The sequence below is a fragment of the Lithobates pipiens genome, unplaced genomic scaffold (genome assembly GCF_037356315.1).
Source record: "Lithobates pipiens isolate NorthernLeopardFrog02 unplaced genomic scaffold, aLitPip1_a1.2 Scaffold_16, whole genome shotgun sequence".
Classification (NCBI taxonomy): Eukaryota; Metazoa; Chordata; class Amphibia; order Anura; family Ranidae; genus Lithobates; species Lithobates pipiens.
Genome location: NW_027507748.1, coordinates 563,565,082 through 563,589,090, shown reverse-complemented (window position 1 = coordinate 563,589,090; position 24,009 = coordinate 563,565,082). Strand labels below are relative to the sequence as shown.

Genomic DNA, 24,009 nt, shown 5'->3' with positions numbered 1-24,009 from the left:
AGGGGTGCGGGAGCCTACAATTTTGATGCCTGTCTGCCTCTTCTGTGCTTGGTGGGACATGTGTGCCCCTTACCCTCCTGTGTCGGCTCTGCATACTGAATGGTCTGTCCCTAGGGAGCCTGACGTTTTGGAGTCTCAGGGGAATTACAAGATCCTCTCTGATCAGTGTCAGGTGGAGGAATGTGGCTGGGAGACAGCAGATCCGCTGGGCTGAACGGGAGCTTTGTAAGTTTATGTCCACACATGGCACCCACACAGCAGCCGACAGTGACCAGGAAGAGCAGCTGAAAGATCTGTTCTGTTACTACAACTGCACATGCTGGTAGGAGGGCACACTGATGTAAGGAGGGCACGTGGGGGGGTTGGCAAATTGAGGGGCAATCTGAGGTAAGAGGGAGGGGACACTGATGAAAGCGGGAAAATTGATGTAAGAGGGGCACTGGAGTATGGAGAAGCTCTAATGCAGGAAAGGCACTATTGTGTGAAAATCCGCTGAGGAAGTCCCGTTTTGGACGATACGCGTGTGGGAGGACCCTGAAATGTCACTACAACCACCTTACTGTATCATATTATTTGGAATGATTTTATGCCTGTAACGCTAGCACTAGGATTTAGTGCTTTGTATGGGAGTACCTGTCTTTTTGAAATAAATTAGAATTTTATCTATACTAATATCTCTTTCCATTCTATGATATCATGCTTGGAGAACAAGAGCAACTATTGATGGCAGTGCCAAATAATAAGAAGTCTTAGTTCATCCATTTGTGTTACTGTGATCCTGGTATATGACCACTGTCAGTGGTGAAATGTGCACTTGATCTATCGGTTAACTCAGAGGTCTATATTTTGAGGTGAGCGGTTTGGTTGGCTGGTGGTGGAATCACCGATGTAGTTTGCACCATAAGGATATCTGCATGTATCTCTATCATCACGGAGAAGAACATCACTATCAACTATCGCTATCAAAGCCTTTACCTTAATTTGTTATGTTTCTTACCTTCTGAGAGACTTTTAAGTATTAGTGGGTTTTCTATCAGCGCTGCACTACTATGTATTTAATGTCTGCTTGAGGTTTTTGCTATATTTACCTTTAGTGTTCAGCTGCTGCGTTATATTTTTAAAGTTATTATTATTTTGCGCTGATTGACTCCATATTTTCTAGAAGATTGATGTAAGAGGTGACATTGATATAAAGAGGGAACTAACGTAAGGAAGGACACTGATGTAAAGGGGGCACTGAAGTAAGGGGGGACACTGATATAAGAGGGAACACTGATACAAGGAAGGCAGTATTTTAAGGGGAGAATAATGTGAGGTAGGGCATTGATATAAAGGGGGGCACTGATGTAAGATTAGACTCTGATGTAAAAGTGATTCTGATGATACGAGGGTCTCTAATGGGGGAATTTTAAAGTTCCCCTCATTCTCCTCCACATCCCTTTAGATGGCTTTGTAAGATTGTTTCAGTCAGATCATAAAGGCAAACTGCTTCTGCTTTGCTTTCACCTTGGAAACCCTACAATGCTCTATGAATCCTGTGTTTATTTGTAAAACAACAATTTTATATAAACATATATAAAATATATAAAATACCAGTAAGAAAAATGTTAAATTAATTAAAATCAAAATCATTACGTATCATATATTATAGTTTCAATTTACAGTAGTTCTAAAGGCTCTCTCTGCTCTCTCCTTCCTCATTGACAGAACAGGGCTCGGGAGCAATAGCAAGCGGTTTGCTATGGGGGCCTGATTTTGACAAGTATCTCCTCCCATTTCTGGTTGGATCGCTGTGGCGATCCGACCAGAAGTTTGCCCCCCCTTCCCCTTCAGCCTCTTCTTGGGACATGTCACAGGTCCTAGGAGACTGTGGGGAAATTTACGGGGCCTGCGAGGCTTGCATTTGCGCAGTCGGGCAGCCAGCTGTGAAGCTGCAAGGAGTCACAGTTGAGATGCCGGTGCCTGAACCCGAAGACCAGCAAAGAGTCGGGTCGGGTGAGGACATTGCTTGATCCAGGGACAGGGAACTGTGTGTTTTTGTTTGCAGGGTGAAGACCCCTTTTAAGTTGTTGATTCTGTACTTCATTTTTTACATATACTAGTTAAAACATAGACTGTGCTTAAAGTTGACTGATTGCTAAGTATATTGTGGTTTATTACTAAAGCCATAGCTCCCAACTGTCCCTGATTTCAAGGGACTGTCCCTGATTTGGAGCAATACTCTGTCCCTCATTTCTCCTCATTTGTCCCTAATTTTGGTCTGATCCAAATAGTTGTTTATAAAATGCACCTTTTATCTTTCAAAAAAGTGTTTCCCAGTGTCAAACCTTTCATCCAAATTCTAAATTGCTGCATTTGTAAATTTTAAAAGCCGATATAAAGGAATAGTAGTGGTAAAAAAAAGCAATTGTGGATTTAATTAACCTTTTTTTGAGGGTTTCATAGTTTCATAGTTTCATAGTTAGTAAGGTTGAATAAAGACACCAGTCCATCCAGTTCAACCTGAGTGAGTGTCTACAATTGTCCCTATCCCTGTACAATGCACACTCACATTGGTTCCTACCCTCAAGGAGCCCACAATCCAAGGTCCCCATTCATATACTAGGGTCAATTTTGGACAGAAGCCAATTAGCCTACCTGCATGTCTTTGGATTGTGGGAGGAAACCGGAGTACCCGGAGGAAACCCACGCAGGCACAGGGAGAACATGCAAACGCCAGGCAGGTAGTGTCATGGTTGGGATTCGAACCAGTGACCCTTCTTACTGCTAGGTGATAGGGTTAATTCTCCCTTAAGGGGCTTCGGCAGGGGGTGTGCCCTATGCCTACATACGTTTACTGGGAAGTGTCCCTCGTTCCCATTTCTAAATGTTGGGAGGTATGCTGAAGCTGCACATAATATATGTAGAATAGGGATGAGCCGAACACTCCCCCCCCCCCCCCCCCGGTTCGGTTCGCACCACATCATTTGAACGGACTGAAAATTCGTACAAACTTTAGAGCCCTATTAAAGTCTATGGGACTCGAACGTTCAAAATCAAAAGTGCTAATTTTAAAGGCTAATATGCAAGCTATGCAACAGACAACACCAGCAATAAGTGGTATCTTCAGGTGTATACTGTGCTGGAGGCACACAACACCCATTTTAACTCCTGCAGATGCCTGTATTAGAGAACACCAGCAATAAAGGGTAGATACAGGTGTATACTGTGCTGTGCTGGAGGCACACAACACCCACTAACTCCTGCAGATAACTTTATTATAGAACACCAGCAATAAAGGGTAGATACAGGTGTATACTGTGCTGTGCTGGAGGCACATAACACCCACTAACTCCTGCAGATGCCTTTATTATAGAACACCAGCAATAAAGGGTAGATACAGGTGTATACTGTGCTGGAGGCACACAATACCCACTAACTCCTGCAGATGCCTGTATTAGAGAACACCAACGATAAAGGGTGGATACAGGTGTATACTGTGCTGTGCTGGAGGCACACAACACCCACTAACTCCTGCAGATGCCTGTATTAGAGAACACCAGCAATAAAGGGTAGATACAGGTGTATACTGTGCTGTGCTGGAGGCACACAACACCCACTAACTCCTGCAGATGCCTGTATTAGAGAGCAACAGCAATAAAGGGTAGATACAGGTGTATACTGCGCTGGAGGCACACAACACTCACTAACTCCTGCAGATAGCTGAGAAAAGAACACACTGTCCCTAGCTCTTTCCCTGCACGCCAACACACTACACAAGGCCACTACGCTGGCGGCCTTATATAGTGTGGGGCGTGTACTAAACACCCTGAGCTATAATTGGCCACAGGCATCCTGCCTGTGGCCAATTATGGCTCTCCTTGCTGCCGGTGCTGTGATTGGCCAAGCATGCAAGGTCACAGTGCATGCTTGGCCAATCATGAGCCAGCAATGCACTGCGATGGCGTAGTGCATTGTGGGCCATTCGTGCCACACAAATTTGGTGCGAACGGTCCACAAAGTTCTGAATTTGCTGAACAGACGAATGGCCGATATTCGAGTCGAACATGCATTCAAATCGAACACTGAGCTCATCCCTAATGTAGAATAACCTGACTCATACCTGGGGCTTGAAAGATAGTTCTATTTACAGTCTCCCTTCATTTCTGCTGGGTTTCTACATCATGAATGCTGAGGGTGTGTATGAGAATCCTGTGGTAAAGATGGTGGTGAGCTGTCTCTTCTGCAACTAATGCTATTGATAGAAAACCAGGGTCATTTGCTGCTGCATTCTACAGTTTATATCTAAGTGGTTGCAATGGTTACTGCACAGGTATCCTCTATAAGGAATTGCTTTTCAATGACTTTGTTATAACTAGAGGCAAAACACACTTCTGCTCTGTAGTACATTACCATACTGCCCATTAACCTGCCACATTTTTAGCATGTTGAGGTGCTATTTTTTGTCCATGCTTATGCATTACCATAACGTATGCAAATGTGTGACAAAATACAGTGTACATTAACCCAACACACAGGAACGAAGAAGTGCCAATGGGCCCTTAATATTATAAATAGTTCAAACAGTTACAGTTAGTAGAAAAGAAGTCACCAGGTGCTGGTGCTTGTTCTGTACTTTGTAACAGAGGCTATAGACAATGCTTGTCCTTGCCACAGTAGTGGGGCAATTTGAGTGCTATGGGGGCTATGTTATTGAATAAAACTTTTTATGGCAGGTGGACAGTACTCCCAAGCCCTCCTCACTAGTTTTTATTGCTATAGGAAATAAGAACAAGAAAAAACAATTACAGATCCTATCCGATATATCTCTACCTCCATCCAATTTTTTTGTGTAAAAATCTCTTACCTTTGGCAAGTAATTAAACAGAGGACCAACCCAAATCAGAACGACTAGTACCACGGCACTGGTGAAGAATCCTGAAAGCTAAAAATATGCACATAAATGTAAAATGTAGGCCTCATTTACACAGGAAGATTACATCCTCACCCTGTGCAAGGCTGTGCTTATCTGCATGGGAATGCACAGGTGTCCCGTGCATCCCCATGTTGGCGGCCCCACTGTTGTCTATTGGGATGCACAGCTGCACGGAGAAAGACGATGCTCCCAATATTTCACCCATGCAGTTGAGGGAGCACAGCCTCTGAACACACCCAGAGTAAGTTCGGGGACACACACCTGCACCCCACATAGATGTCATATTGGGACACAGCAACTATGTCTGTGCACTCATTTTGTCCCAATAGACATGAATAGGGAGTGCATGGTACACCTGTGCATCCCTGTACAGGTAAACAGGGCCTTGCATGGAACACTGATGTAATCACTCTGTGTAAACGAGTCCTTACAAAGGAAGCATCATGTTATTACATTTAAAACCCTACTCTTTACATTTGTTTTTATATTGCGAGTAGAATTTTTGTTAGATGTTAAATGTTGATTTCCTCAACAAGAATCATTCAAACATAAAATAAATAGCCATACAAAAACATACTTTCAATAGAATAAAAATTCCAATAGGAAAAATTCTCTTATTTCCTGTCCAGGTGATACCCTGTGTGTCATAGTGTGAGTTGCTCAGGTTTGCATTAAATTGAATGTCACTTTTCCACCAGTCTCTACGGTATCTAAAACAAAGTAGTAGGTTAATTTACTTATTCCCAAATTGTTTTAGTGTGCATCTAGGTGTGTTAGGGAACTTAAAGTGATTGCAAAGGATTTTTAAATAACAAACATGTCATACTTACCTCCACTGTGCAGCTTGTTTTGCACAGAGTGGCCCTGAACATTCTCTTCTGGGGTCCCCCGGTGGCTCTCGTGGCTCCTCCCTACATCAGATAACCCCCTAGGAGAAGCGCTCTCCCGGGGGGGTTACCATGTGGGTGCGCTTCCCAGTCCAGCATTTGCATCTACAGACACGAATGCCGGACTCGGCCCCGTCCCCCGGCGCCCATATCATTGGATTTCATTGACAGCAGCGGGAGCCAGTGGCTGCGCTGCTACAAATCTATCCAATCAAAAGCCGGGACCCCGTGGAGAGAGGGACAGCATGTCCCTGCCAAGGAGGTGAAGGGGCTCAAGTAAGTAAAATGGGGGGGGCGGTGACTGCCAGGTGTTTTTTCACATTAACCCATAGGATGCATTAAGGTGAAAAAACGCGGAGGTTTACAACCTCTTTAAATTGTAAACTCCTTTGGGTGATGGACAGATGTGAATCAATCTATGTACTCTCTAAAAGGATACATAATGATATCAGTGTTATGTACTGTAAATATGGCATAGAAGACAGTGGATCCCTAAAGAGGAATTGCTCCAAATATACATTTTAATTCAGAAATGTATAAAAACTCACCTGAGTGTTAGCTCCAGCACTCTCAAGGATGTTCGTGGTAGCCAAAGTAGCAGAACTGGGAAAACAGTTGAAGAGTGAGGAGACCATATTGGATATCCCATGAGCCAAAAGTTCCTAAAAAATAAATCCCAGCTCTTTAAGTGGTTAAACAATAAAAGCAAACTGGAATGCAGTAGTGAAACTGTATTTGCACTGTCTTACATTATTTTGTAATTATTAACTTCTAAGAATGGTGAAAAGTACAAAGCTGTGCAATGAAAGTAAAACACATTTCAGATTCACCACAAATAAATACAATTCCAGGCTTTTACTAACTGTGCTTAAAAATGCTCCCTCCACCCTCCTAACACCTATACTAAGTACCTAATTTCAGGCAGCTCTTGTCTGGTCACATGATCAAATTCCCTGTGTAATTCAGCAGCCGCTGCAGGGGAGAGGAGGATGGTCCATAATAAGCCTATAAGATTGGTGCTATCACCACTCAGACATTACCAGCCTTTCTTTAACGCTCTCTCCTCTCCCCTGTAGCAGGCACTGGCAGACATAGGTGAGATCACATGACCAGACTGGAGTGGGCTGAAAATAGTATATGCATTTTTTTACACAAGTTAGTAAGTATGGGTGTTAGGAGGAGGGTGGGAGAATTTTAAACATAGTTCGTAAAAGCCTAGAATTCTACTTTAAAGTGGTTGTAAACCCCATTCATGAAATCTGACCTGGGCACATATATCTGTAGTGTTTACTTATCTCTCTCCAAAGTCCTAAATGCCATATATTTCTGTTGCTCCGTTCCTCTGTTATCAGCATGCTAACTTCTGACAAGCTCTCCAACACAGGAGATAACAGCAGCTGCAAATTTGTGTCAGGGGAGGGTGCGTAGAGGTAGATTATCAGAGAGCTAGTCTATTCAGACTGCAGCTCTGCAAGTTTCTTTGTTCCTCTGCCTATGTGGAGGAGGGAGGGTGGTGTGCCTTTCCTCCAATCAGCTCACACACAGTGTATGCCCACTTGCCCAGACTCCCCTCCTACTGCTGAAAGAGGAAGAAAGATTTCTAACCCGATGTTCACTTTCTAAAGAGTGTAGAAAGCTGAAGAAAGCAGATATACAAGTAAAACTTATATAGGGAGATTTGCTTAATCTCTACGTATCATCTGAGGCTGTTCACTTCACTGGGTATATGTGAGAGTTTACATCCACTTTAAGGTCTCTTAGAAACATTCTAAGACCACATTTGCACAGCTCTGTGTGTTTTACGTGTGTTAACAATTATTCATGTTCATCCACTGCTACTTTCTTCAATAAACCCTATAATGTAGGCTGATGCATAAAAATATGGACAACACATGTCAAAGCATAATTAGGACCATTTAAAACAAGTGGTGTTAAATTCATAGATTTGAATGGGCCCTCTTTTTTTTTTTTTTTTTTTATTATGACACAAAATATTGGGTCATGGGAATGTAATATCTACAGACATTATATACAAATTGTGACCATACTTATTATGTGTTGCGTAGTTGGTAATTACCTAAACAATAGGGCTAAATCCACACCTGTACACAAGGGTTGCAGAGTGTGTTTATGAGCATTTTAATGTGTGGTACAACAACATGCAGTATATGTGCTATGTGGTGTGTGCCCATTCATCTTAAATGGTAGCTCATACGCAAGATAAACACATCTGATCCTCACTGCACCACAACCCATGCAATTACACACACATGCCGTGCCGTGCAATGCACTTGAAACAATATAAGTCAGATACGTTTTGTGGTCCACCCATGGATTTTATCTCCATTATCAAAACATTTCCTCAAGCCACAGCCAGGCGTTGGACAATAGTCGTCTCTAGAGTTGCACGAGAGCCTTGGCTGTAAATAGCCATTGTGACAGCATTCCTTTAATAAGCTGTAATCCAATGTGCACTTTAAGATAAAATAGTATACAATAGTATCTAATGTCTCACCTGGTTTGGATCAATGGTATATCTATGTTTCTCTGCATAGATCATAGCCAGTGACACAGATACAGCATAGCCAACAAATGTGATGGCAATTGTGTCTCCAATCACATCAGGGATAACTTTCAGGGTAGGAAGTTTAGGCACTGGGAAACTGTTTTAAAAAACAGAAATAAGAACTTACAATTAATGATTCAACATTTACTGAAAAATTAAAGTAATCCACTCACAAACTTAAGGAATTCAAACTGAGTGTTTAGTAAAAAAAAAATATCAAAATGATTAAAAAATAGAGCAACAGTATTTGCAGTAAGGCAAAAGTGAAGCTGCTCTCCTTCTAAAAGCCCAACATGAGTTTCATACATGTTAAGCCTAGTACACACTGCTAGTTTTTTTTCAATTCAACCCAGCAGGCTAGACGATAAAAAAAAAACATCTCACATACAATCCGATGTTAGTAAAGCGATCTCCCCTGCTTTTCTATTGTGTTCTGACAGGGGGGCACCCCCTTCTGCCAGAATATTCCAGTCAGCACTCTCGGCCATTGGCTAAGAGTACCGATTGGCAGACCTTTTTTGGTCATGCCCCTTCAACAGAAGCCGACCGAATGGCCAGCTTCTGTAAGATCTGCTGCAGTACACACGGGCTGAATGTTGGCCAGTTTCTATTGAACTGGCCGATGTCACCCGACATTCGGCCCATGGCTTTATCCACTACAGGGGTAATACACCTGCTCCTCCTATGCATTTCACTCTGCTAGGAGAGATGAGATTTACTGCCCTGGGTTCGGTTTGAGCGGGGTTCAGTGAAGATCAGAGAAGTTCAGATATCAACCCTGAACCCAATGAAATCAATGGTAGCTGAATCCGTCAAAATAAAAATGCCCATTTTCTGTCAAACAGGGTTAAGAAGGTGTCAAAAAGGGGGCACTGCCCTGGGGAACATATACTGTATCAGTGCAGAATGTGGCTAGGATCTTTTTAAAGCACTAACTTTTACAGAGAAAAAATGTTTTAACGGCATTAATGTAATTAATTAATTAATTACATTTCCATCATGGTTTCTTGTTTTAAAAGAAAAAAAGGTCACACAGAATTCAAAGGCCACAAATACATAGTAGACCTCTAAGGGTCTGTTATTGTGAGGACCTTTGGAGGAGTCTATAATCTCAAGAAAATGTAAGGTGTCCGGCGCTCTTGGAGCAATCGCATCGCACATGGAGTTGAAGTCTGGAATCGTATAAAGATTTATTTGAAGGCCCATTACCCCTGTAGGGGTGTATCGTTCCGGCGAGTGGGGAACCTTGTGGGGGAGCACACAGTCACCTGGAGAATTTAGTCGCAAGCACGAAAGTCACTTTATTCCTGTTGGATTTGCACAATCAAGATTTTTGTCTGATTTTTTCAATCCTCCTTTTTACGTGTGGACATTAATAGACTTTTTGTGTTGTGTTTTTTTCATTTTTTCATTTTTCTATTATTTTTTATTATTTTTTCTTTCTCTGCTCTTGGTTTTTTAGTTTCTTTTTTACTTTTCTGGCTCCACTGTTTATTTAATGTTGTTTGGGAAAATTTTTAATTTTTGATTCAAAGCACATAATTTCACATATATTTATTTCTTTGACATTTATGGTATACGCATTTATATAGTAAGATTATTTTGCATTTTTGCACATTTGGATATACAAGGTCTGGGGTTTGGTATATATAGTAAGTTTTATATTTTTATTGTCTTTGTTTTTTTGTGAGGTTGCACTTTAGCTTTGCTTTTTTGAACTTTATTAACAGTGATTAATATAATATATATAGGGAATTGTGTGAATATGTATGTGACTCACATTAAGTACTATATGTAGCACTTATTTTTGCACAAAAGCACTTTAGAAGATTTTCTGTAATTTTTTTATGCACAGTCTATTGAATTTTTTATGCACAGTCTACTGAATTTTTATAGTGAGGATACGATTGTTTTCTACAAACTTGTAACGAACAACCTACTGTATTGTGGTAATAGTGTATCCAGTGGAAATAAGGGTGGTTCTCACCTTCAATATCGGGTAGCGCCGGACACCTTACATTCTCTTGAGATTATCGATTATTCTGAAAGACCCTTGTGGGGATTTCTTGGTTGGGGGGCTGCAACCCGTATATATAGATATTTGTATGCTTCTTGCTCTCTGTATTCTTTTTGGCTCCCGTATTGCCTAAGCACGGCTTTGTTCAAAAACATTTTTTACTTTGGAGGAGTCTGTGTGTTTTTTTTTTGTTTTAGTTTTTTTTTAATTTAAAAAATGTTTTTCTTTGTGAATGTCACTTTTGCTGTAGCATATCCTACAGTGGAATGAAAAACAAAATGCTTACTAGACACATTGACCATGCTATGGACTTTTGCACCACACAAACAGAAAAAAATGGGTGACGCCCCCTAAAAATCCATGCCAAACCCTTAATCTGAAAAAACAGCCTGGCTGGCAACATTTGAGAACTGATGTCACTGCTGTGCCCACCCCTTTGATTATCTGGTTGGGATTTCCCAGTGACTTTCAGTGGTTCCTAGGGATGCTGTGGGTGCAAGCACCTGATGCTTCCTTTTACAACCCCTGTGACAGCAGGATGCTGTCATATATAGAAGCAGTAGAAATTCTGGTTCTACAGTATCTCATAAAAGTGAGTACAACCTTCACATTTATGGAAATATTTTATTTAATCTTTTCATGTGACAACACTAAAGGAATTACACTTTGCTACAATGTATAGTAGTGAGTGTACAGCTTGTATAACAATGTAAATTTGCTGTCCCCTCAAAATAACTCAACACATAGCCAATAATGTCTAAATGACTGGCAACAAAAGTGAGTACACCCCTAAGTGAAAATGTCCAAATTCGACCCAAAGTGTCAATATTTTGTATGGCCACCATTATTTACCAGCAATGCCTTAACCCTCTTGGGCAAGGAGTTCACCAGAGCTTAAAAGGTTTGCCACTGGAGTCCTCTTGAACTCCTCCATGAGGACATCACGGAGCTGGTGGAAGTTAGACACCTTGTGCTCCTCTACCTTCCATTTCAGGATGCCCCACAGATGCTCAATAGGGTTTAGGTCTGGAGACGTGCTTGGCCAGTCCATCACCTTTACCCTCAGCTTCATTAACAAGGCAGTGGTTGTCTTGGAGGTTTGTTTGGTTATCATATTGGAATACTGCCCTGCGGCCCAGTCTCTGAAGGGAGGGGATCATGCTCTGCTTCAGTATGTCACAGTACATGTTGGCATTAATGGTTCCCTCAATGAACTCCCCAGTCCCGGCTGCACTCATGTAGCCCCAGACCATGACACTCCCGCCACCATGCTTGACGGTAGGCAAGACTCAATTGTCTTTGTACTCCTCACCTGGTTGCCACCACACATGCTTGACACCATCAGAACCAAATATTTATCTTGGTCTCATCAGACCACAGGACATGGTTCCAGTAATCCATATCCTTAGTCTGGCTGTCTTCAGTAAAGTGTTTGCGGGCTTTCTTGTGCATCATCTTTAGAAGAGGCTTCCTTCTGGGAACCCCAGTCATGCAGACCAATTTGATGCAGTGTGTGGCATATGGTCTGAGCACTGACAGGCTTACTCCCACCCCTTCAACCTCTGCAGCAATGCTGACAGCAGTCATAGTCTATTTCCCAAAGACAACCTCTGGATATAACGCTGAGCATGTGCACTCAACTTCTTTGGTCGACCATGCCGTGGCCTGTTCTGAGTGGAACCTGTCCTGTTAAACCATTGTATGGTCTTGGCCACCATGCTGCAGCTCAATTTCAGGGTCTTGGCAATCTCCTTATAGCTTAGGTCAGTGATGGCGAACCTTGGCACCCCAGATGTTTTGAAACTACATTTCCCATGATGCTCAACTACACTGCAGAGTGCATGACCATCATGGGAAATGTAGTTCCAAAACATCTGGGGTGCAAAGGTTAGCCATCACTGGCCTAGGCCATCTTTATGTAGAGCAACAATTATTTTTTTTCAAATTCTTAGAGAGTTCTTTGTCATGAGGTGCCATGTTGAACTTCCAGTGACCAGTATGAGAGAGTAAGAGTGATAACACCAAATTTAACTCACTTGCTCCCCATTCACACATGAGACCCTGTAACACTAAGCCCACGTACACACGGTCGGAGATTTCAGCAACCAAATCTGCCGGATTTTACCAGAAACTGTTGCATACACACGGTCGGGCCAAGTTGTCTGATTTCGCAGTTGCCAAGAACGCGGTGACGTAAGCTGTGTACGGCGGGACTAGAAAAAGGAAGTTCAGCACTACGTCCTGCACCCTTTGTGCTCCTTCTGCTGATCTCGTGTTTCAGTAGAAGTTTGGTGAAAGACGATTCACGCTTTTCAGATTAGTGATTCAGATCGCTACTGCTCTTCAGTTTCTGCTTGTTTTTGCGTATCTGATAATCAGTGCGTGCAGTCATTAAGTATTTGCTTCTCATTGTGGACTCTATCTTGGTATAGTACGCTTTCAAAGGCATTTTTTAGTGTCTGCTTGCTTCTGCTATTCAGGTCGTCCTTTCAGGCCTTGCTGTTTAGCGTTGCTTTCTGGTATCTGTTCTGACCACCCGACCGTTTTACAAACATGTTTCGTCTACGTCCTCATCGTACAGCTTGTGCTGTGCAGGGGTTCTTACTTTGACTTTGACACAAGCCAAAGGGCTTGTGTCAAAGTCAAAGTAAGAACCCCTGCACAGCACAAACTGTACGATGAGGACGTAGACAAACCTTCAGGACCTCAAGTTCTCTACAGGCATCTCCCCCCAGGCTCTGGGGATCATTATTCCAGAGACCTGTTCTGCCATCATTCAGCTCCTGCTGAAGGACTATATTATGCTAATTTTTAACCGTAAACATCACATTCTATGTATTTCATGATTGCTAATGTCTTGCATTTCTTTCCTCATTCCCTAATTACCATCATTGCAATATGCTCTAATTCATATACTCTGCCCCTTTGTTCTCATGCGGATTTGCCTCACTAACTTCCCCACCATGCTCTTCTTGGCCCCTAAAACTAGAGTCTAGTCACTTGACAATGTCTTTTGGCAGCTCCATAGTATTGCTTTTCCCTAAACACCCCCTAAAATCTCTACAAATGTGATGTGTGTGCTTCAATTCATGCAAAGTGACCTTTTTCTTGTTTTTTGGAGTTGTGCCAAACTCATTAGTAACCCCCCTCTCCCCAACTGTTACCTCAGCTGATAGCAATCTTCTATCTCATGACTTGACCCAACCCAATACACACTCTAAATACTTTTTTCATGATCACATTTATGGCCAAATTCACCAAAGCATGTAGTGTAAGGGCCTGCCTCAATACTTTCAAATGCTAGTTTGATGTTTTCAACATATTCAGTTTATTGCTATGTAATAGCATAATGTCAAAATGTCCTTCCATTTTGTTATTATGACACTTCTTACCTGTCCGGTGGGCTGCCAATAGTGTAACTAAGGAGGGGCTTCACAAAGTATCACACATTATTTACGCATTCAGCTCTCAATCAAGTGGAGAGGGTTACCTCTCCTAAAGATCCCCCCTCATTTTTTATCAAGGGCCCATCAGATGGGGGGGATGGGGGGGTTATGACTCTCATAAGGGGACCTTATACTTTAGGCTTTAAATACTAATTTTAAAAAATGTTATACTAATTGTCTTCAAAAATGTGGGTGTCTAATCTGCATGCAATGTTAATTTGTCAAATTACTAGTTTGTTTTCTTGTGTCACTACACGGTGTCCTTCAACGCAACAGGAATGGCAGACTGTGGCCTCCCACTTTGCCATTTTTTGTCAAGTTGTGCCTTTTTCAGCAACAGTGCAAACCCAAGTTCAGAGCGAGATGAGGGGACAGTCTCTTATTCGGATAATCTTATTATGTTGTTGGTCTGCTACACACACACCTTCTTTTTGTTAACTAATGTGTAGTGCATGACTGATCGAAATCATGCTCATTTTCAGCACCCTGGCAGGAAAATGGCATGATTGTCCAAATTTACACATCACTGTGGGTGCTTTTTACTAAAGGCACATCCACTATGCACTACAAGTGCACTGCAAAAGTACACCTGAAACTGCACTTGGAGTGCAAAGTGGAGTTGCCTTTAGTAAATCACACTCCTCAGCACAAACTCAAATTTGACTACAAATACATTTTAATCCCAATGAAAAAGGAAGCCACACATTGTTGAGAATGAAACTTTTTAATACAAGCACATTCATATGTGCGTTTAGTAAAGGTTTTTACAACACAACCAAGATATTTTGGGTATCCAAAACCCAGTTTACTAATATTTATTTTTGAGTTGTTTTTTTTCTGTAAACAGGCATGTATCAAAGCGTAAAATACAGAACACAGGAACTTACAAAGTTCAACTTGGAAAAGTGAAGACAATATCAGACATGAGTATGTACAAACTGGGCTGATATTGCCTTCATCACATGGGGTGTGACCCCTGAAAAATCCAAATTTGGAAGATACACACAGTGTGTCAACCTGTGCTATCTCCCATCATGGGGGATCAATGTACATGCTTTGGGGCTGCAACCCCTTCATCTCAGACACTTTACACAAAACATGTACATTGATCCCCCATGATGTGAGATAGCACATGTTTACACACTGTGCGCATCTTCCAAATTTGGTATTATGCTAAATCCACTTTTTTTTTTTAAGAAAACAAAAATAAAACCCTATCTAGTTTTTTCGTTTTCACACTCTCCCCAAAACATCAATGATATTCTTCATTTTATTTTTAACATCATTGATGTTTTGTTGTACAATTTCCAAATCCCTATTGCACCCCATTATCTCCCCGATCAAGATCTGGGCACTTTCACTGGTAAAACGGGAATCTTCCTCCACATGACCTAGAAAAAAAAAAAACAAACACACATGTAATCCAAATATGGTGATATACATTGATGAGCTTACCGGAAGCTGTGTTCTCCGACACTCACCTGTTGTGGTGACAATTTGGCCAACCTCCACAATCTCTCCTTCTTCCTCCTCCTCCTGCTCCTGCTCCTCTGTTTCTTCTTTTGGAAGTTGCCCTTCTTTGGGAGGGGTGTGGTCCCTGGTGTCCTCATGGTCCCTGGTGTCCTCATACTTGCCGAGTCTTCTCTCCCCTATGAGAATGTAAACAAAGATTAATTAGCACACAGAGGGCATAAATAAGAATATGAAACATTGCTTGGAAGTGTTGTCCAATTGTTTTTTTGGGCCGAGTTACAAGGTGAGAACATTATTGCTGCCACTTTGTTAAGCTGGAATACTTCCCTGCAGAATGATGTTTCCTACGAACGAACGAAACCATGACCTTGAAAGTGGCCATTTAAAAATGCACAACATGAAATCCAAGCACATGGAGCATGTATGCAAGCAAGAATAATGATATGAACACACGACAACTACTTACTTTTTTTAAGAACACGCTTGATCCTTATGTACTGCTCGTGCTCCCTCAGTTTCAGGTCTGACCAGCATTTTCTCAGTTGATCCCTGGATCGGCGTACCCCAAAATTCTTCAGAAGACTCTTCACAACTTTATTCATGATCTTGGCCTTTCTGATATTTGGGTTTGGGTAAGGTCCATACTTCCCATCATAGTCGGTCCTGTTCAATATGTCGACCATCTCCAACATCTCTCCAAAAGACATATTTGAGACCTTAAATCTTGTCTTCCTGGATCGGGACGTTTCTGGCTCCAGGCTTTCCTCACCCTCCTCCTCGTTAGTGGAACTATTATTGCACACCTGCGTTCTCTCCGCCATGTGCTCTCCCCACTGCGCGGGAAGCGAAGGGGCGGGGAATAGTCTGGAAAGAACGTCAGGGGCGGGCGGAGTTTCACGCATGCGCACTGTATAGAAAACGCCACACATGTGTATTGTCCGTACGATCTGGGAGGAGAGTGTGAGGCACGGATGCGGCGAACGTGGAAACGAAGGTAACATTTTTAAATTTGTGCTTCACTAGACTAGACTGCTTGTATCTAGGCCGCTGTTGGGACAAGATTAGGAGGGATTTTAATTGCATTATTAGTATTTGAGGGTTTGGCTTGTGTTGTGTCTTGCAGAGAAAATGGACCCATTCACCAATCCCAACTTTATGGGGCTCTTCCTCGAGCTATACAAGGAGATGCCCTGCCTGGGGCAGTTCCACAACAAATTTTATTATGACAGATCCAAGAGGAACGCAGCACTGGAGAAACTGCTTGCTTGGGTGCAGATCAGGGTCCCCACGGCAGACAGGGCATATCTGAATCGCAAAATTGTGACCATGAAGCTTACATATTTCAGGGAGAGGAAGAAGCACCTGGAGTCCTTGAGAGCAGGAGATCCAGATGCTGTTTATTACCCCAGGATGGTGCACTTTGACAGGCTGCATTTTCTGTTAGACCAGGGGGTACCCAGGCCACCACTCAGGCCACCACTCTCCATGCTTCCTCCAAGGCATCCTTCACCCCTAGCTGAGGCTTCTGATGACCAACCTGGGCCATCCAGGCAGCACCATGTGGTGGGGCCCAGCTTGAGACAGGTATTGCATTGTTGAACATATTTCTTGTGTTACATTTAATGATGTTAACTAGATTAGATGTTCTTATTGATCAGTAAGTTGAGATTTCTCCAAGTGGTTTACATCTCAATAGACAGTAGTGACCAAAAATGATTGGGACAGGAAAGAAAAATGCTGGTGTCAGAATGATAGTCTGTTCTATTTGGTAACAGTCAAATAGCAAAAGCCAGGAGCACAAAATGTTGTGATTGATGATCAAAAAACTAAAACTATGTCCCCTTTTCATACACAGGAAGACCTCAGTCGGGGGGAGGCTGTGGCAAGTGGAAGGCAGGAGGTCCAACAACGCCCTCCTCCTCCTGCCCCAGCTAGAGGAGCCCAGCCACAGCCTGGAAGGATGCCTGGTGGGAAGTCCCAAAGGAAGACCAGAGAGTGATGGCCTGGGATGAGTCTGGTGTGCCAGAAGATGCAGCCTGTTCAAGATCACCATCCTGGGCATCTGAATTTCCTGCTCTCAAGGACTTCAGGAGCGGACTTCTCTCCCTGAGATATCTACTCCTCAGGCCACCAATTTTTTAATATCTCATTTAGTCATGTCTGCCCTGGGGGCCAAAGGCTGCACCAAAGTTAAGAAGTTTCTCCAGTGCTGCGTTCCTAGTTTTCTTTTCAAGCAAAAAAATAATAATTTTATTTTTGTTTGATAAAATACTTGTGTAATGTGTTTTCCTTCAAAAAGTAGAGTTTATTTGTGAGCAGGCAGGTACATTTCCAAAATACAAAGTAAAATAAATAACAAGGGGTACCAACACTAAACAACCTCCTGTAGATTCAAAAATACAATCTAAAAAATACAATAATGTTGTTGTTATAAGTTTACACACCAAAATAAAAAGTTCAAAAAAGGAGAAATGACCAGTGTCTTTAAAGGAGTTTTTTAGGGAATCCCCCCCCCCCCCAAAAAAAACATTAAAAAAAATAAAAAAAAATAAACATTGTGTAGATGTGACTTAAACTAAAATTGTATTGCTGAAATGGTTAAAAAAGAGTAATGAAATCCGTTCGGGAGAAGTGTGTGTGACTATGAGCATCAAAAAAAGTTGGTTCTTGCAGCATTGTAAAGAACAAGAGAATGCGCTTGATGACTGATTTTTTAACATTGCAGCGTGACGAATGTGCTATATCGCTTACGAGCAGTAGTTTTACGTGAACGAGCGCTTCCATGTCGGAATTTGAATGTGAGCATACGTGGCACTTGGTCCGATGAAAATGCTCTACACATGATCGGGTTAGGTCCGTCCGGCCCAGTTGGTCGGGAAATCTTTCCAACATGTTGGAAATTTGGATCGGACAGAGATTCGGACGGAATCAGTCCGATGCATACCACACACAGTCGGATTATCTGACGACGCGGTCCGATAAGACTCATTCCGACAGATTCTCCCACCGTGTGTACAAGGGCTAATGAGTCACATGACATTGAGGAGGGAAAATTGCTAATTGGGCCCAATTTGGATATTTTCACTTTGAGGTGTATTCGCTTTTGTTGCCAGTGGTTTAGACATTAATGGCTGTGTGCTGAGTTATTTTGAGGGGACAACAAATTTAAACTTTTCTACATTCTGTACACTCACTACTTTACATTGTAGCAAAGTGTCATTTCTTCAGTGTTGCCACATGAAAAGATAATAAAATATTTACAAAAATGTGAGGGGTGTACTCACTTTTGTCAGATATTGTATATATGATTTTCAGCTCCTGCCAAACATTGGGCCAAGCAGACAAAAGTTTGAGGATTTGTCCAAACACCCAAAAAGCCAGAGTTCAATCTGAACCTATGTTTGGACCGAACCAATGATTCATCGCTAGTCATAGCGTAAAGACTGCAGGATAGGTAAACATATTTATTACAACTTGATCGCATGTCAAATGAGTTCACACCGAGGGGATCATACTCCAGTTATTTATTCTGATACAATAAAACTTGCTGCAAACTCTTCATTAGAAGTGACCATAATTATCACTAGTTACAAAAAAATTACAGCATTTGCAACAAAGTATCCAAAATATGGAACATTATAATCATTTTGCAGCCATATAAATACTGTTTTACTTCACCTGGTCTTGAGTGTGTGGATATCCTGAAATCCAGCCAGCCCTTCCACACCACAGTGAATAACCTTACATCCTGCTAGCTGCAAACAGTGTCATAATTCATTATTATGACAGACCATATTGGATTTATATAAATGGTCAATATGACATTTTATATCTACATTGATCTTGTCAAGGCCATTTCTCTTCTGCGTATAATCTACAGTTCGTTTAACTTTTTATTTACTGCTATTTAAACAATGCAACACATTACATATATTATTACCCAGCTGGTATGCTGCCAACTATTTGCACATTGTATCGGTGGTCCAGAGATGAAGCAAAAGTTATTCCAGTAGTGAGGAGGACCTGCAGCAAAAGAGAAACATGTTTCTTTTGTAACGCTCACTTTAATTCTTGACAAATACAGCCCATAAAAATGTGTATTCGTTTTTCAAAAAGTATTTGTTAAGCCTTGATTTTTATATTTTACTCCTATATAACAATTACCTATATAGTACAACATTTGATTTTGTGCTTCCTTTGAAAACCAAAAATTTTTCAGTTTCTATCTGTAGCCTCTTTGCTGCCAGGAGACTAAGGTGTGCACATCAACTTGCTACAATTCTGTGGCCGTGCGCTGAGGACCGAAGTCCAGGCAGATTCAGAAATAAGTTGATATCTGAACAGTGGGACCCCTTTGCTGTATCTCTGGGATTAGTGAGAGGGCACTGCTGCCATTAACCTGTTGCTGCTACCTTAGACTGAGGACATAGGAACTGGTCAAAATTATTTACTGCATGCAGACTTTACTGGGTGTGTATTCATGTGCACCACCATAAAGACCAGGCCCTAACGCTAGCTGGCTGAAGAACTAGAGCTAAAGACTGCTTATATAAAGAGCTTCTTCATGAGAGCTTTGCCTATTGTCCATAGTAAGAGGTAGGGAGTCTTAAATTTAATTGCTGCCATTCATATAGAGTGCACTCTAAAGTGGGTCTAGCCTAATATTTACAGGATAGTTATTGCAGTATTGATCATCATCTGTTATTGTTTACTAATGCCATAAATTATTGTGGATTTTGTAGATTACCGGGTTTACTCTACTTTTGTTGCATAGATTTTCATTCTATGCTTCTATAGCCTAGTGAGCATATTGTCTAGTGAAACTGTAATTGACCTAATCATTTACTTACACATTTATGTACATACTGCTATTTAATGTAATCCGTGACAATGTACTGGGTCCATTTTCATCAATTAGTCTGATATTTGCTTTCTGATACTGAACCTTAGTTGTGTGCAGGGTATGTATATTTGTGCTCCCAGTAGCAGTTTATAAAAAAATAACCAGCGCTTAGGACAATCACCCAAATTTCGATCATTCAAGCTGTTGAAATCACATTGTCCCCCGACGGGTTCCACAAATGCAAATTATATATCCCCAGAGTTCAGAGTAGCCCCTACTAACTCCCAGCCTCATCAGTTTCTGTTTAATAATATTAAGTATCCTTGTGAATACAACAAAAATCTTGAATTCACTAATATATCTTCCTTATAATATTCAGAAAAAATAAACGCTCACCAGAAGATTAGACCCTTCATACAAAAAATGGGTCATATCAGGCCTGTGAATAAACACATCAATGACCACCAGGTGTCCCCAGTATTCTTATATTTGTTATTTTCTTCCATAAGTATATGAAAACCAAAAAGACAGTTATAGTAGCAGTAGTATTGGAAAAACCAATACACAAAAGTGAAAATGTGCTAAAAAGTACAACTCCCAAAATCCCTAAATACAATGTCTATGCAGCCAATCTTCCTAACAATCTAGTCACCAATGTATCACACCTGCATGCAATGGACTTTCACCAAATAGGACAATCTATAGATCACATATGGTCATATATAGCATATTGTGGTGATCCTCCTTTGTCACTGGACTCTCCTTCCTTAAATGATTAAAATACCTCCAAGAAATGTACAAGAACGGCCCCATAGTGTAGTATTATAAAAAGCGTAACTGATTTATATAAAATATGCTTACATAGGAAAATTGCAGACAATACACTCTGTACAAACAAAGATGGAGGAAATATCACTTTCAGCCGACATGCTGACATCACTTCCCCCTGAAGTGGTAGTTCCACTATTTTTGTTGTTTGTTTGCAATACTACACAATAATTGTTCTTTTGGTTTTCAAATACGTATAAGACTACTGGATGAGTATGTTGATAAGAGGAGGAACACCTGATGGCTATTGATGTATTTAATCAAATACATATGACCCATTTTTGTACACTGAGCACACTTTTAGACGCTCACCAGATGTTCAGACCCTTCATACACTGAGCAAAATTATAAACGCAACACTTTTGTGTTTGCCCCTATTTATCATGAGCTGAATTCAAAGATCTATGACTTTTTCTATGTACACAAGAGGCCTATTTCTCTCAAATATTGTTCACAAATCTGTCTAAATCTGTGTTAGTGAGCACTTCTCCTTTGCCAAGAGAATCCATCCACCTCACAGGTGTGGCATATCAAGATGCTGATTAGCATGATTATTGCACAGGTGTGCCTAATGCCGCATACACATGATCAGACAATCCGGCGGACTTAGTCTGGCGGACAAACCGCCGTATATTCCGCCGGACTGTCCGAATGAGCGGACCTGCCCACATACGGGACTATCCGCCATACTTTTGAAATGAATGGACTTGCCCACACTCACGGAGGAAAGTCCATTCATTTTGAGCGCGGCTCCAGGTAGCCGGGACTAGCGAAGGAAGTCAATGTCGCCGCCTTCGGCGGCGAGATTGACACGTCGCTGGCCCCGTCACCTAGTATGGACTTAAAGGGGAAGCCCTACGCCGAAAAAATGGCGTGGGGATCCCCCCTAGGTCCATATCAGACCCTTATCCGAGCACGCTACCCGGCCGGCCAGGAAAGAGGGTGGGGACTAGCAAGCACCCCCCCCTTCTGAGCCATACCAGGCCGCGTGCCCTCAACATGGAGGGGTGCTTTGGGGAAGGGGGGCCGCGTGCCCCCCACCCCAAAGCACCTTGTCCCCATGTTGATGAGGACAAGGGCCTCTTCCCGACAACCCTGGCCGTTGGTTGTCGGGGTCTGCGGGCGGGGGGCTTATTGGAATCCGGGAGCCCCCCTTTTCCTAAGGGGGCCCCCGAATACCGGCCCCCCACCCTATGTGAATGAGCATGGGGTACAATGTACCCCTACCCATTCACCTGTGAAAAAAATGTAAATAAAATACAACACACAAGGGTTAAAAATAGTTTATTGCACAGCTCCGGAGGTCTTCATCCATCTTGACGGGTCTTCTCGCTGGACTCCTCCGCTATCTTCTGCTCTTTTGCTTGCTCTTTTACTAGCGAGGAGCCCGACTTTTCCACCGGATTGTTTGATCGTGTGTACACGGCATTAGGCTGACCACAATAAAAGGCCACTCTAAAATGTGCAGTTTTATCACACAGCACAATGCAACAGATGTCACAAGTTTTGAGGGAGCGTGCAATTGGCATGCTGACTGCAGGAATGTCCACCATAGCTGTTGCCCTTGAATGGAATGTTCATTTCTCTACCATAAGCCGTCTCCAAAGGCATTTCAGAGAATTTGGCAGTACATCCAACCAGCCTCACAACCACAGACCATGTGTAACCACACCAGCTCAGGACCTCCACATCCAGCATCTTTACCTCCAAGATCGTCTGAGATCAGCCACCCGGACAGCTGCTGCAACAATTGGTTTGCATAACCAAAGAATTTCTGCACAAACTGTCAGAAACCGTCTCAGGGAAGCTCATTTTAGCTACTTACTTTTTACTGCCTGAGCTATAATCACACATTTGTTTGAAAGGATGGTTATTCAATAATTGCTATAGCACTGGTTTGCTAATCTCTGGCTATACAATTTTGATGAAGAAATCAACATAAGGACGCTATATTTCTTTGGATATATCCTTTTTGAGTCTCCAAGGGATTTATTTTTGCCAATTAGTTTTAATGGTTGCAATGCCATTTTGAGTAAGCGCCACATTACCATTTTTACTTTCTATCATTGTCTGGTGTGAGAACACTTTTTTGTTGATTGCTACATCGCTAGGTCCCTTTTATCCTATATATTTTTTTTTTCCCTTGTGGCTTGCGCATTAATTCCCCCTGCTTTGCATCATCTGCATGCTCGTTGTCCTCATCGGGGTCTCGATCTGACTGCAGTTCGTCATCATAACCGACTTGAGTGGGCAAATGCTCACATCTGACACTTTGGAGAGGTGTTCTCTTTACGGATGAATCCAGGTTTTCACTGTACATGGCAGATGGCCGACATTGTGTATGGTGTCATGTGGGTGAGCGGTTTGTTGATGTCAACGTTGTGGATCAAGTGGCCCATGATGGTGGTAGGGTTATGGTATGGGCAGGCATATGCTATGGAAAATGAACACAGGTGCATTTTATTGATGCTATTTTGAATGTACAAAGAAACCATGATGAGATCCTGAGGCCCATTGTTGTTCCATTCATCCACAACCATCAGCTCATGTTGCAGCATGATAATGCATGGCCCCATGTTACAAGGATCTGTACACAATTCCTGGAAGCGGAAACATCCCAGTTCTTGCATGGCCAGCATACTCACCAGACGTGTCACCCATTGAGCATGTTTGGGATGCTCTGGATCGGCGTATATGACAGAGTGTTCCAGTTCCTGCCAATATCCAGCAACTTCGGATACAGCCATTGAAGAGGAATGGACCAACATTCCACAGGCCACAATCAACAACCTGATCAACTCTATGCGAGGAGATGTGCTGCACTGCGTGAGGTAAATGGTGGTCACACCAGATACTGACTGGTTTTTGGACCCCCCAGATCCCCCCCCCCCCCCAATACAGTAAAACTGCAAATTTTAGAGTGGCCTTTTATTGTGGCGAGCTGTCTAATCAGCATCTTGATATGCCACACCTGTGAAGTGGATGGATTATCTTGGCAAAGGAGAAGTGCTCACTAACACAGATTTAGACAGAT

The 24,009-nt window shown here is 42.2% G+C and overlaps 1 protein-coding gene across 1 annotated transcript in view; it reads right to left on the bottom strand.

Moving 5' to 3' along the window:
• The window catches only part of LOC143983663 (solute carrier family 26 member 10-like), a 109,477-nt gene that overhangs the window by 31,238 nt on the left and 54,230 nt on the right, over positions 1 to 24,009 (bottom strand). The window contains exons 6-9 of the mRNA XM_077483627.1: positions 19,245 to 19,327; positions 8,318 to 8,465; positions 6,351 to 6,464; positions 4,847 to 4,924 (exon numbers count right to left, since the gene is read on the bottom strand). Of these exons, the coding sequence (XP_077339753.1) occupies positions 4,847 to 4,924; positions 6,351 to 6,464; positions 8,318 to 8,465; positions 19,245 to 19,327 (423 nt within the window). The remainder of the gene's footprint in view (positions 1 to 4,846; positions 4,925 to 6,350; positions 6,465 to 8,317; positions 8,466 to 19,244; positions 19,328 to 24,009) is intronic.